The 15,795-nt window shown below is 37.1% G+C and overlaps 1 protein-coding gene across 2 annotated transcripts in view; it reads right to left on the minus strand.

The window, feature by feature from the left end:
- LOC117378193 (oxysterol-binding protein-related protein 10-like) overlaps positions 1-15,795 on the minus strand; it is an 85,306-nt gene that overhangs the window by 42,453 nt on the left and 27,058 nt on the right. The window contains exons 3-5 of one of the 2 annotated variants that reach the window (XM_033974723.2): positions 10,390-10,469; positions 6,330-6,398; positions 983-1,180 (exon numbers count right to left, since the gene is read on the minus strand). In XM_033974723.2, the coding sequence (XP_033830614.1) occupies positions 983-1,180; positions 6,330-6,398; positions 10,390-10,469 (347 nt within the window). The remainder of the gene's footprint in view (positions 1-982; positions 1,181-6,329; positions 6,399-10,389; positions 10,470-15,795) is intronic. The other variant, XM_033974725.2, reaches the window with a different exon arrangement.

A 15,795-nucleotide genomic window follows, 5' to 3' on the forward strand; every position in this document is an offset into this window, starting at 1 on the left:
ATATGTACAAGTTTGCTTAGCGTTTTGGTTAAAAGTTACTGGGCTAACACAAGCATAGCAGTTTATAATTGGCTGTCTCATTATTTTAAAGCAATGAATCAATCAATAACTTGTATTTGTCCCTGAGGAGCAATTAAAACCTATTCGTCAGTTCTGTGGTTAGCAATGACTGCATTCTTGAAACAGCTATTATGCTAATTTATAGATAATCGTAGTTCATTGTTTCATTTCATTTATTTATTCTCAAAACTAATGAACTCACTCAACTCATTCAAGCTAAATAAACATTTAAAATTAATAGTATGGTTATAGTGCATTAAACTAGCATAATTTCACATAATTTCATGTGACTGTCAGATCACCCACGCCCTCTGCCTTTCCCCTGTCACCTCCTCGCCACTATGGTAATCATTATGGATATGTACAGGAAAATGCTAACGGGGCTAAAGCTACACAAACAACACAGTGCAGTTGAGGAGATTTGCTGAAGTCACTGCACCAGGGTTGGACAGCACTAACCAAGCGCCAACTAACCAAACGCAGGTTCCACCACAGATCTAAACGTCTGAGATAAGAACATTTAAGAAAAATGTTTTAAATAGAAAAATCTATGTATTTTTCTATTTATTATCTTAATTTGTGATGTTTTTATTATTAAATCCAACTAATTATTTGTTCCACCAGGGGAAATTACAGAAACGTTATGTAAAAAAAATCCCTAACTTAAGTCCAAAAACCAAAACCAATCTGAAAGAAACATGTGGTAGTAATGACATAAATGCTGTTTCCAAATTATCATACCAGAAAGCAAAATGAGCTCCTCCATTTGGGTTGCTAGAACGAAAACCAATTTGAAATAATCCCAAAAACCATACTAATGTACCCATGACCTTAAACATACTATAAAGTCATTAAAAAACATGAATCTCTACTTTAATTGCTCATAACAGCTCAAGCCCTGATACATAAACATGTCCCTGACCTCTTTGACCTGGTGCAGGCGTCCGGGGTACTGGCTCTTGGTCCGGCGCGCTGCAGCGGGGGATTTGTGGTGAGTGATGGTGACGATGTTCCCGGGTGTCGCCGAGGAGCTCGGGTGTCGCTGCGTTGCCGGGGATGACGAGGGGGTGAGATGAGGGAGGAGTGAGAAGCTGCGGGTGCGTCCTGAGCTGGAGGGGGCCTGAGGGACAGACAGAGATGAAAGCTAAAGATAGGCAAAACTATGGATGTCCGTCTATCTCTTGTGTTTTGAGGACAGGGATAAAAGAACCTGGGAGGAAGTAAATAAAAAGAAAAATATAAAAAAATACTAAAGCATATTTCTATACAACTGGCTACAGCAAGTAATCCGCAAAGTGTAATATACAGATGGATAAGAATGTAATAATTCAAAAAAGACCTTTTGCTTCATCACTGTTGGAAGCAGCCAATTACAGTCTACTACCTCTTTCTCTCAGCCGATCACCTCTCAATTAGCCATTGATATAAATCCACTCAGCACTCTGGCATCCTGCTGCTTTTTAAGTGTCAACCCTTGTCCACCTCATCTCCACCGCTGCAACAGAACCATCAGCCTCCTCAGCCTTTCCATCTCCTCGTCTTCACCAACCCCCAGTCCAAACATCATAGGGAGATTTTTTACCAAACCAATACATCATACTGTCCCCTGACTGTACTGCTAACATAGCGATGCAAAAACTATTAAGTGGACCCTTACGGTCTCTGTTTGAAATCCATGAAAAAAAAATTTCTTTACAAATCCTAACAGAAAAAAAACCCTCTCAGCTCCCAAATGCCCCTAAACCACAGTGATGTAGAAATTAACAAACATTTTAACTATTATGTCAAGCACTCCTTTGGTATCATGCATTACTACACATACACAAACACAAGGCAACATTTCAAACTCACTCAGCCTTAAGTGCTTCTAGACCTGACAGTTAAAGTGCACTGGATTTACTGAGAGCTGAATTACTTTGACATTGCTAGAGAGAAAGAAGCTAAACTTATTTAAGGGTAGACAGCCATGTTGGCATACTTCAAATTTTGATGTTATTTAGGGAGTCCACAGTTCACAGATCGGTGAGCCCTGAATGGACATTATCAGACAAGAAACAGAGAGAAAAACAGGCCAACAGCTGCATGCACTGGTGTTTTCTGTAATCGAAAACTGGCATGGAGTCTAGAGCAGAGCCAGAAAGATATGATTTGGTGGAAAAGATGTAATGTGGCTTCTCCTCTCATCTATCTTACATACGGCTTCTCCATTACCTGCTTTTGTGGTTATTTATAATTTGTTAGTAGAAGAAAATTGATAATATTGCAACTGATGTTTTAGAGATATGCAAAATTAGTATATTATCTATAATATCTACAACAGTATACGGAGCCAATTAAAAGTTCAGATAAAAAATATTGACTATCAAATGTCTTACTGATGCTGCAGTATTAGCAAGATAAATACAATACATCTAACATTTTAAAGTATTATTGATGTAGATTAGATGTAGATTAATGGGCTAGGCTTATACATTACAAAATATACTATGTTAAAAATGCTGCTGTTACTTATAAAGACACTTGAACCCACATTGGACTTAGAAAATGTGCATTTGTCTTCCCTAGCCCTAAACTTTGTAAAGGACTGTTACCATGGACATAGCAGTAAATATATTGCTGTACTGTCATTTGATATGTATTTGGATGTACAACAACAAGACACCCTATGTAACATGACTACTGGGCGTTTTTATGTTTAGAAATCCTAAAAGGTCAACAATGTCATAAAAAAAAATAAACTTCTCTTCAGGATAAGCTAACATGACATACGACCAGAGTAAATGTTTTCCTCTAACTTTATTGGTCCCAGTAATGATTCATCCTTTTATAGACAAGAGCCCTGTTGTACTGTACAGTCTGAGGCCAACACCGGCCATGAGTAAGCAGAAAGAAACCAGAGACAGTGAAGTTTTGTCCTTTAAAATTGGCTCAGAGCCCAACGCTTTTCAATAAAATGGATTAAAGCACAGGAAGAAGAAATGCACTTGTATAGATAGACCAACAGAATGAATATAGCAGCAGGCAGCTGTGGTGGGAGGGGCTTATCGACTATTGGAATAAGGTCAATCACACGACCTTTGAACAGCACCAGAATGGATTACACTGACAGTCAATGGACAGCTAACAGCCAAAGTGGATTCACCCATTAACTCCCAGTGCTATCGTCGCCAATGGACAAGTACTTTTTTCAAATTACACAAGTACAGTTTGGGAGCAGGTTGGAAACAGGTTTGCTGCTGATGCTGGTGGGGATGCCCTCAAAGCTGGTCATGTCATCTTCACCTGCCCTGATCAGGCCTCACCACCAACAGTCCCACCATCACCACCACCACCCAACAGACTGTCCCAAAGTGGACCCACTGTGCCAAGCCCTTATGTTCAGTCACCCACAAGCCCCAGGGACAGGTTTGACCTGCCAGGTGTTTCATGAGGAGTTGTGAGGAGGAATCTCCTGGATGTCCCTCAGGCTGGTCCGCCTCAGCACCACAGTCACAACTCCTGTCAGGACCCCAGTTTATCGCATAACCCAAGACCCCACCCCGACAATGGACCTCTTTGTGCAAATGAAGCATACCTTACCAAGTGACATGTGAGAGGCTAAGGCTTATGTGAGAGTGTAACAAGGGCATGGAAGGCTCAACAAAATTGCTTGAGTGGATGTAAAACTGGAAAGGTTTGATTTTTGTAACCTCCAAATTTTAGCTGATATGCTATTTGGATCTATACAAAATGTGACAAACATTAAATTAAGTTTTTGTTTTTTTCTTGTTATTACATACTGGCTTAAGCTATTTTGAACATTATAAACAACCAATACTTAAGATTCTCAAATTACAGTACTTTTTGAAGTAAAATAGGACATTATTCAATAGATTTAATGAATACAAAGAATAAAAAGTCCCAAGCGGACAGTTAATTATTATAGAACTAAAAGTGAAGCAGACGATACACACATTTCGAATATGTCAACAGATAATGTTTTAAAAACATCTGAATATGCTATTCAAAGATTTAATGATACAGAAGGGAATCCTCTTTTTAGTCCCTACTCTGAGTAAGTAAATACTGAGAGTTCCATGGACAGTATGTCATTATTACCTTACTCCATGGACAAGGAGATGACACCAATAGGCTAAAAGTAGTTAACTACTTCTATGTAAACGTATATATAATACAAATAACTGCATTATTGTCTACATTACAATGCATTTAAGAGCTCAAATATTCTAATCTAAAGTAGTTTCTTTACATTGTAGGTATGTAATTATAAACACACACTTCAGTAATGTCTTAGTTCCTTCCTTCCTACTTGCTTTTGACCCTGTAGTCACCTGACTCATTGGTGCAAATATCAGTGGAGCAGCGTGGGTCTCAGTCCAAGGGTCAGAGCTGTCATTTCCAACACAAACAACTCATTAAACATAATCACACAGAGCTGAGGTGGAGCCTTGTATTCAGATATAAACATGTAGAGGGTCTGTTCTTCTTATAACAACTAATAATCCATGTTATTGATAGCACAGTAACTAATGAGGCCAATAAGACAATCCTCACATAAAACTGCTAATGGCAAACTGCTGTGTGACTCAGTGGAATAATTTCACTGTATATGTACGTGGGTTAAAGTGTGACACTACAACTACTGGTACTATTACTATTACTTTTCTTTTTTTTTTTTTGAATGGGGGAAAGGTCCTCTATTGGTCCTCACGACGTTCTTCAAATCAGAAAGGAAATGTTTGTATACATGTATAATTGTATAATTTGTTGAATACACAAAGTACTTCTGCTACCACTACTTCTACCAAAAGTACTATTACTGCTATTGCTACTAGAAAACAAAAGAATATATATATATTTGAATGGTTTTATTAAAAAGGAGCACTATGTAACTTTTTTGGTGGATGATACATCATTTTGCACCATACATTTAACGCCACACTGTGGAAGATTGCAAGGCCAAACAATAACATCTCCATGGAGACAAACAGGTAGCGGGCTCTCCACCAGAAAAGTTATTGTTTCTGCATAATAATAAAATGTAGCCTCCCTCCCACATACAACTTAAACCACACAGCTTTCTTTAAACTCATTTTAAAAAGCAGACAAAATACTGTATATGATGTCCACACTTTTCACACTGTTGAATCTGCCCTGGCCTGTGGATTGCTTTTCTCTTTGAGGTCTGCAGTAATTGGCCCTGTCTCCAGATGTGCAGTGCTTTAAAGCAGACCTATTATCCACGCTAGTGTGATCTGCAGCTATCCATGGGACGGGCCGACAGCTTCACAGCTCTTTGTTGTGATGACGTTTATGGCAATATGAGCTCCCATTGGGCACTGCGGTTTTCTAATGCAGCTGAATATTGCAATTTAAAATGTGCAAATTATAACATAATGTTGCAAGGGTGTCATAGATTATGACTATATAGCAGACACAAGCACACTTCTTTAGTGTGATGAAGAGACACAAGAGATTCCAATGAAGAAACATAATGAACCATTCAAACCCAATGGGCTTGGAGAAATACTTATGAAAGCCTGCATATATACTGCTAATTAGGTTAAGGATCATTATCTTAGTCATATAGTTGCATTTAAAGGTGAGCTATTTCCAAGTTTGTGTGAGTGGTGATGAAATTAGTTATGCGTAACTTTTTGCCTTTTCAATTAAGCAATGCACCTAGAAAATCAGCCAAAACAGAAAATAGAGGTCATGTTTAAAAATAAGAGAAGACAGTGAATATGCACATGACCAAATACAGATAGAAAGTGTAACGACAAGCACATTACGAAATAAAGTCTATTTCAAGTATTCTTAGATTAGAGCTGTGTAATTTTACAGATTTTAGCCATGTTTACAAATACTCCTAATGATGACAAAATCCTGTGTAGTCAAACAGACACTAGATTATGCTCTGAATGATATGGGTGCTCAGCTTTTAATACATGAATGCTTTGCATGTTTTTATATTCTGTTGTTGATTTTATTGGAAAGCACTGGTCACCTGGAGTGCTGTAAAGGGCTCTACAAATAAAGGTTGATTGTGAATCACAAAACATTAAGTAAATAATAATGTACTAAGAGGTTGAGTCACAGCACGAGTTTTTAAATAAATATGATTTGAATTTTATGATCCAACTAATGTTTTTTCTCATTATAAAGCAGACCTACTAGTTTCCTCTTACCATTGCGAGTTAATAAGAAGTTTGTCTCTAAGTTACAACTATGTGGTTGTGTAGAGAATGTGTGAGCGGAGCATGACTCACCAGCCCCTCCTGTCCGCCCCCGGCCCGCTCCACACTCAGGTGCTCATCAGAGCCTTTCAGCTTCCTCACCTAAAACACAGAGAAGGAAACTATAATATTAAATACTGGAATAAAAGCATTTTAACAAATACACATGGAGTACTTTCATCTTTTAATTAAAGGTGCACTATGTAACTTTTCACCCTGCTTGTCTCTATGGAGATTTATTGCTTTGCCTGGAATTTTATACATCTAGTTTGGCATTGGACTTCTATATCCATGGAGATAAGTAATGTATTATTATTTTTAATTTACTGCTCAATGTGTTTAAGTGATAGTGATTGATTGAAGTCAGATCTGTGGAGCGGTAAGCCCACTCAGAGTAATGAATGCATGTTTGTCTACGGGCAAACAAATAAGCCACCATAACCATCAATCAGACAGTTAGTAAGTCAACATAAAAAAGTTTCTCCACACAAATGCATCAGTTTATACGTATTAATAAGTGAAGTTTATCGACCCAATCTCTAACATAAATGAGAAAGTACAACATTTGATTGCCAGATCTCTACAAAAGTGAAAATTAGAAATAAAAAAATAGAAGACTGTGATGACATTATGGCATTATCAAATTCAAGAATGAACCCAACCTACTTGCATCTATCTTGCACCTATTTTGCAGTCTTAAAACTATTCATCTCATTTCAGTATTCAAACACGTCAACAACAATGCTAGCTAAAATAACCTTATTTGTATGCATGCTCCTGCCTCCTCAGTCGTAAACATCTTCTGCTCTGTTGGGGGGCTCAAGTTCGCTGTATAACTTTAAATCATTATCCCTCTCTTTCTCCTTTTAGCTCACGGCTTATAGTCACGACCCCAATACATCCCATATAGAGACAGACACCACATGTGTAACTGGCTAATCCCCCAGGCCCAAAAACCCAAATCTTAATCCAGTCAGGATACGGGTTGTTACTATGACAGCTGTTATACCTCACAGGATTTGAATGCTATTTTGGTGTTGGTGAATAAGTACGCAGAAATATGCATTCTTTACATACAAGAATCTCAACATTGGCAGCAATATGATGCATTATATAATTATTAATGATGAAAATTTCTAGCCAAAATTTTCTCTGCAATAACATGATTAGCTGTGCCCTATAATACATCAGCTATTGCAAACTAGTCAAAAATAGATGATCTGTTTGTAGTATAACAAAGTAATGAAATCTAACCATTGGAGCAAACAGACTAAGACATTTATATCCACAACAATAAATATGTTTTGTCTAAAATGTATGCATGTGTGTGTGTATGTGTGTGTGTGTTTATATTGCTTTGCTCTTGAAATTATGAAAAAAATGTTGTTATTATTGTCACAAAATGGCAGGGTGTCTACTTTAGTTAACATTTGCATATGACTCATACCATTTTAATTGGTTTCTCGATGATAAAACTTGGTGTTAATTGCTGTCAGAGGAGATGGGGGACTTGAGTTGATGACTTGTATTAGTGCATTTGTTTGTGTGTTGAGGACAAGTGGCTGAGGAGGAGTGAGAAATGAGAAAAGCTCAAATTAAAACATAAAAAGGGAATTATTGTGTTGCAGAGACCAAGATAGCCCAACACAATCAACTCAAAGTCATGGCTACATGTATGAGTTTATGACATATGTTTACGGTATGGACTCTGAGCTAGCTAAAACTACAGATACTTTTCAAAAAACTAGATTATTTCACTTTTCACTAATATAGACACATTTAACTTCTAAGACCCAGGTCCAATGGTGGAACATAACCACTGACTGTAGCAAAAGACAAAGTTTAAATCTGTGAAGTGAAGACATTTCGCTGCTCATCAAAGCTGCCTCTTCAGTTCTGGTCAGATTGCTGGTGGACACTGCGTTATATCTATCTGAAGGGAGGAGCTAACTACACTGAAACTGTAAACAACTATTGTCTCCAGTTTCAGCTGAAACTACCCTATTCAACCTTTAGCGACCCTGCTATTGTTCTCTTTGTTTTAGGTCTGACTGAAGAACTGAAGAAGCGGCTTGGATGAGCAGCAAAACGTCTTCACTCCTACAACAATTTGTCCAGTTTTGCTATGCATTAGACCTGGACGACTGAGGGATTACACAGCCAACCATAGACTGTATAAAGAAGTGGATGAAGGGAATGTGACGTGAACCATGGTGTTTGGCTACAGTCAAATGAAGCTTGTTGAGGCAAGCAGTTATAGGGGCCAATTTGAAGCCGAGTTCTGGAATTCCAACCGTGAGTATCATAGCGACCAAAGAGCCAATCCAGAGTGAGATGAATAATATGATAATGAAGGTAACACCTTTTTCCGCCCGCACCGCTGGTTTAGCACAGAGCAGTCAATCAAACCTGTTGACTAGCAGGAGTGACCTTGGGAAAAGAATGTGCTTGATTCATCTGTTATTAATGTTCATATCTTGATTTACAGACACAATAGTGAAATAAAAAAAAACAGGATCATGTAGAGAGAGGTGCATGTAAAGTGAATTAGAGCCAGAGCTGCTGGAGCCAGAAGCGCACTCATGATCACTGCCTATTTGGAGCACAGTGGCTAGCAGGTGAGCTACATACATTTGTATGTACATTCTATGAACATAACCAAGTAAAAGTAGTAAAGTACTGTACTTCAGTAAAAATGTTAGGTATCTGTAGTTTACTTGAGTAGATTTTACAGTAGGTACTTTTTACTTTTACTTCACAACATTTGAGAGCAGGTATCTGTACTTTTTACTACTTTGTACTTAATGGACTGAAAAGTAAATGTATTTTGTATAATTGTTTGTGACCTGCTAAAAAGGCTGGGGGGTTTATTTTTTTCATATTCATATTAATAATTTGAGCAAACAAAAAGATACAAAGAGAAACAGCTAAAAAATCAATACAATTTTCAAATTTCAAATTCAGCACAAATGTGTATCAAAATCAATCCATTTGAAGCTTTATAAGACCTCAAAATCAGAACAAAATACTTTTACTTTTTACTCTTTAAGAACATTTTTAAATAGCTACTTTATGACTTTTAAGTTGATTTTTTTCATTTGATACTTTGACTTTTCCTTGAGTATTTTTGCTCCGGTATCTGTACTTTTATTTTACAAAATTGAGTATTTCTTCCAGCACTGCCCAGTTCACTCTTGGTTAAAATAGCTGCTGTTTTAGCCCAGCGCTCAGCATTATCATCTAAGAGCTTTTTCTAGCTTAGTCTGACAAGAAAGAACAAAAATGTAAGTCAAACGTTAAAAAGTATTACCATAGTACCTGAGATGAACTGACTGTGTAAAGAAGGGGAGCTAAATACTGCATTGCGAAAAAGCAAATTGCTCAGATTGCCTTTGGTTTCTGGCACAGAGAGGAGTCAGCGGAACTACAAAAGTATAGTCAAAAGTTGTACTATACTTGTGAGAAGGCACATTTTACCCATACTTATTTAAATCTATTAAAAGATGAAATAGTGGTTTGTGTTGCTGCTGCCAAACACATATTTTATTTATTCATGTAATTTGCAGGGTTTCAGTTGTACAGCTGACTGTTTCTCCAAGGCCAAGTCGCACAAATCCAATCACGGCTGGATCATTTCTGTTTAATCCTTCCTGATACTTCGCCCTGTGCTCTTTTCCAGCATAAGTCCAAACAAATCTCATCAAGCACTGGCTGACACACTGGGGAGAGGGACATTTAAAATTGAACCCTAACCTTAAGAACTACATGAACTCAAGGCAAAGACAAGAATTTGCAAGAGAACATTACAGGACTAGCACTATGTAACTTTTCTGCTTGTGTCTATGGTTATGTTATGGCGTCACCTCACCATAGATCTGGCCTGGGAGTGTCAACTGCTTGTGTCACGGAGATAGACAAATTTTATGCTATGCTATGAAATGGTTTTGTGTATATTTTTGAAAATGTATGCAACTTTCTTTGTCCATTACCTTGTTCAAAAGTTTTTCACAAAACTATAAAAAATACACTTCACACTAGCTCAGACTGTGGTGGGACAATAGGGCAGTGGATCTGGGTACAGTTTGGGTGTTACCTTGGCACTGCTGTCGGAGTGGCGTCTGGAACAGGCCTGGAGTTGGCTGATCCAGAACTGTTGCTCTTTGGCGTCAGAGGCTGTGGACAGAAGCAGAACCGAGATAATGAGTTTAGATTGTTGATCGAGCACAACACAAACACAGGAGCAGGGTTCACTGTCAGGTTAACGCACCAGTGTAACAGAAGACATTTGTTCTCTGTAGATGAAGTGATTATAATAAAGAACAATACAGAGGCAGTTTCCATGGTAATAAAGCGCAATATAGGGAAAGTTATAATGGTAATATCAGAGTACCAGTGCACCAGAGAAGCCACTATATTATACACTTTGAAATTACAATAAAGATTAAATGATCGTGTCTGACTAAATGCAGTTTACTGTTGTTCAATACAACCCAGTGTATGCAATTATTTTCTTCAAGAGTGCGCTTGCCTTACAATCAAAAATATTATGTTACTTAAACTCTTGAAAAATAATTTTTAAATGTAGTATACAGTGTCAATGTGGGTAGTACTATTGCAGGAGACATAAGGAAAGTTCTATTAACACTAATAGCATAATGTCACAAAAAGGTGGACAACATTTCATATAAAAATCATGTCTTCCTTGCACTCACACTCAATACTTTTTAAACTTTTATTTAACTTTTACTCTATCAATCCTACAACTCTGTTGTATCTAATAGAAACTTTTTTTTATGGGAGGCTAACATGAATCCTACTACTTACTACTACTATTCATACTAGTCATATTAGTACTTAAGGGAGTAGATTGTTTTTCTTTTTAATTACCAGTAGTTGGCCAGCTGTAAGAGCCTTAACTTCATACATATATTATGCACAGCTAGTGTTAAATGTAGCTAAGATCACCACTTGATATCAATTCACAAATCCTTTTGCAGAACCATGTGTAAGTAAAGCGAGTGTTTGATTGTAACAGTGTCCTAGTAGTCCATGTAAACCTCTCCATTAACAGCTCTGAGTTGAATGTAATATTAGTATTCCAGAAAAGCATTTGGCTGCTCTACACACTCACTCACTCACACATTTTCAAACTGTGTCTGAATCAGACCAATGCTGAGTTTGCGGCTACACTTTCAGCTTCAGGATACATGCGATCAGATTTCTGCTTTGTCTCACTGACCAGGGGCCTCATTTATAACAGAGTGCGTCAAAATCTACTTGACAGAGAACATACGGACAAAACACAAACAAGTTTCATGTACGTGAAAAAATACTGAGATTTATAAACCCCTCTGTGCGCACTCTCTCAAGCACTTTCCTCTTTATAGATTGTACCTGCAGCAGAAATCTGTGCACATGATCTCATCTCAAGCCACACCCCCTCCACTCCTCCACTTCACCATAAAAGGACATTGCAAAGTGAGCCTTGAATGAGATTTGCTGAAATGAGCCGAAACATGAGCAGATAATGAGCCGATAATGAGAATGAGTTTGACTGACACACAGGGGCAAAGAGGGAGGGCTTCAGCAGAGGATAGGCGCATGGAACTTTGGTGAAAAGTAAACCCTGCATCTCTGAAACAACATTTTAACACACCGTCTTATCCTGTAATGAAAACAGTCTATTTTTTATTTATAAAGAATAACGTGAAGGTGAAACATTACGCACCTCCACATAAACTCTAAAGCTGCCGAAAACAGTAGCGATTTTCAGAGACACGGCTCAGAAGCAAAGAGAGCAGAGAGAAACCATAAGGAGAGAGTTTAAGTTGTCCCTGCAGCGTCACTGTGCCCTTTTATGAAGCGATTACTGGATACATGTCTGACCCTCTCCAACAGCTGACCCACAGAGGAAGTACGCAACCAAAAACAATCAAGTCGTGCTGCGGTCACTCAAGGAGAGTGTCCGTGAATCCGAAAATGTTTTCACATTCATAACACATGCGTTTTATCCGTACAAATTCTTTGAAGTAGATCTTGTCACAAATGAGGCTCCTGGACCGCACAAACCAATGCAAAAAACGAGACTTCAACAAATTTTGTGTCAAGAAATGTCTGCTAAAATAATTCTTCTCAAGGGAAAACATTATGAATATGTCTGATGGCAATAGTCTAACAAAAACAAGTCAACATCCATCTTTGAGGCAATGATTTATTCATAGACATCTACTCTCATTCAAAATTCAGTCTGTTGTAACATTAATCAAAAGCAAATTACTTTGGTAATGCATTGTCCTGCGGACAGGACAAAATGGCTGTCTCAATGGTAGAAGTGGGACATATAAAATAAAAGATAATATGGTTGTTTTGAAGATAAGCAAATTAATAGCAAGCACATAATCAAAAAAGGGAAAAAACTGATAAAAATGTGTAAACGTCAAAACAACAGTATACCTGATATTTCTGCACTAATGTGATTCATTTTAACAGTTTATTCACTTTTTGGGCATTATTTGTATCTCAATGAAAACATTTATAGACACTATTGTTTTTTTCAATATCACCCACCCCTACTCAGGTTATTCTAGGTATAAAACCTGCTAAGGCTGCAAGCCTTTAGATCTCTACAAAACATACTCTGAAATGCATGTTCATGTTTCAGCCTTCCTTCAAATATTTAGGCTCTTGTTTAGAATTTTCTGTCACTAAAATGATGATGCATTTCTCTCTCTAGTTCTACACCAATACAGTTATTACAAAAGCAAGAACAATATTGCTTTGTGGCTTCACTAAATATGAAAAATTGGTAAACAGTCCAACCTCCCGTGTACAATGTAATAAAAAACTGCCTTTAAAAGCTTTAGACATTGTAGAAATTGCTCTCTTTAAAAGCAACATGGCTAAATCGTGACTGTTACAAAGTTCATACACTCTCCCTGTGAATCCGACATGCTTTAAATCCTACTTTTAGCACATGCTGATTGGTTATCTCAGAGTACAGAGGCTTCAATTCGCACCTGTCACTCTTACTCTGTCACTCCGAAAGGAAAACTCCAGCTTTTAAATCTGCAGAAGTGCTGTCTGAAACAATCTAGACATATTTGACTAAGCCTGTTGACATGCAACAGCAAAAAGCCGAAATCAAAATCACTGATACCATGTTCGGTCTGACTGAAAAACAGACAAATTCAACATTTTCAACCATTTAAAGATATTGTTTAAGTGAAAGCAGCCCACTTGTGAGAAACGCAAGCGCTAAATCAGATATATTCTCCAAGATGTGCACAAACCCGGCTGTGAGTGGATATAATTAGTTGTTGGAAGCAGCGACAGGCAATGCTAATGTGCACCTGGTCGAGTGGTGACGCAAGCAATGCACTTTTAAGACACTTGACTCTAGATTATAGGAGAGAGGTATGTGCAAATATGTTTAAATTTAGACCGACTTTTACTCTTATAAAGTGTCCAAATGTGCTAGACAGTCACTGTAAGTAGTCCTATAATTAGATGCATTATTCATTCACTCCTCTGCTGCAATTTGCAAATCTGGATTAATGCCTACCAACAATTCAGACCATAATGTACTCCGGTATAAAAAGGTGTTAAGGTGGCCGAAGTGTCTTGCCCAAGGACACATTGACTTTATTTTTTTTAAGTTAAATATGCTTTTTTTTTCTCTAGTTTGGACCACACAACCATCTAAAGCTTTACTGAGAATATATCGAAATAGTGTTTGGCTGGATACTAAAATTGCAAACTCGTTTTCAATACTAAGGAATAGTCTATGTGTCTTATACTTGTTCTGCTACAGCTCAAGATCATTCTTAAGCTATTCAGATATCTGATTTTTGATATTTTTGACAATCATATGTCCAAATAATGAATTCTACAACACAGCTCTGTAGCTTTTAATACATGTAACTGCTGGGGTGGTCTCTACTATTGCTTCAAGCTTAAAAATATAATCATAATGGAATATAATTGAAGACTTGATGTAATTAATATAGAAGAGGTTTAAGATCCAGTGTGGTATAAATGCCATGACAGAACACAGTGTCCAGGAGAAAGCTAATTAGACCGGTCTTAATTACAGACCTTATTAGTGATGATGATAATGCCTCTGTATCGATGCCACACTCTGAGCAGTTAAATGTGATTAAAGAGGAAATTATGAATGACAGTTTGTAAATGTTATAGACAGGAGACAGGAAGCAGGAAGGGGAAAAGGCCAGACAGCAATATAACTCATCCAAAAGACACAAAACAGCCTCATCGGAGCGGATATTGGTAGAGTGACACTATTATATGATCAATTTGAAGTAGGGATGTTACTATTTCAAATTTTAATATTTAGAACAAACATACGAGGTAATCAGTTATTCGTGATTATTGACACCTAGGCCTGTCACAGTTATTACTATATCGACTTACCGGTCTATATATGACAGATGGAACAATGCATTTTGGGGGTCAATATTTATGGTGGGTAGTTTTTAGGGAACTTTTTGGTATTTTTCTGTTCTATGATAAGATTCGAGATGTAGACGGTTGAATTAATAACTTTTATGATTCATTACAGAAAAAACATAATAAAATAAACTAACTAGTAAAATGCTTCATTCTGCTATTAATTTATTGCAGCTCATGTTTTTAGAATAGTTTTTGCGTATAATCCTGCTTTAGGGTTCTTGTATTAGTGGCATAAATTAGTTTCAATATTATTGTTTATCGTCTATATTGTTTTCGCCAAAATATCGCCCAAATTTTATATCGTGACAGGCCTATTCAGACCATCTTTCATTTACTTACATTCACATTGTTTGATAAATGACCATTCACTTTCAAATCAAAGTTTCCGAAAGAGCAAAGTCAAAGTAAATTTAATATGACATAAACAGCCCAATAAAAATGCGCTTTACTTTTAAGTTTCCTTTTTGGAGAAGAGATTCCCACATGTTGGTAGTCTCCAATGGTGTTTACATCAAGATCAGGATTCGAACTGCCAACCTCCAGATCAATGGACAAACGCTCTACCAACTGAGCTACTTTCGTCCTAAATACATGCAAAAATTCATATTGTATTTTCTAACAGTAACATTTCTTGCCAAAAATGTGTACAGACAAATATTTGAATTGCATTGAAAGCCACTAAATTGCCAAAATAATAATATATAATATACTAATTTAAGTCAAACTCACCTTTTGGCTTTTCCCTTTCAAACTGCTAAACTGTCCCTGCATTTTGAGTTAACATCATAAAAATGTACACAAGATGACCTTACAACTACTTTTTGTAATCACCTTGGATTAGGAACACAGGATTTTACTACACTTTTTACATAATGAAAGATGTTTTATACAGTATGACCTACCTGAAGAGAATCACTGATAAACTGATTCCAGATTTGGATGGCAGGTACATGTATTTGATGTGAAAGTTCTTAATGCATTTTACACATTGATTCATACTGTAATTATGAGTTCACTCAACACAACTAAA

The sequence above is a fragment of the Periophthalmus magnuspinnatus genome, chromosome 11 (genome assembly GCF_009829125.3).
Source record: "Periophthalmus magnuspinnatus isolate fPerMag1 chromosome 11, fPerMag1.2.pri, whole genome shotgun sequence".
Lineage (NCBI taxonomy): Eukaryota > Metazoa > Chordata > Actinopteri > Gobiiformes > Gobiidae > Periophthalmus > Periophthalmus magnuspinnatus.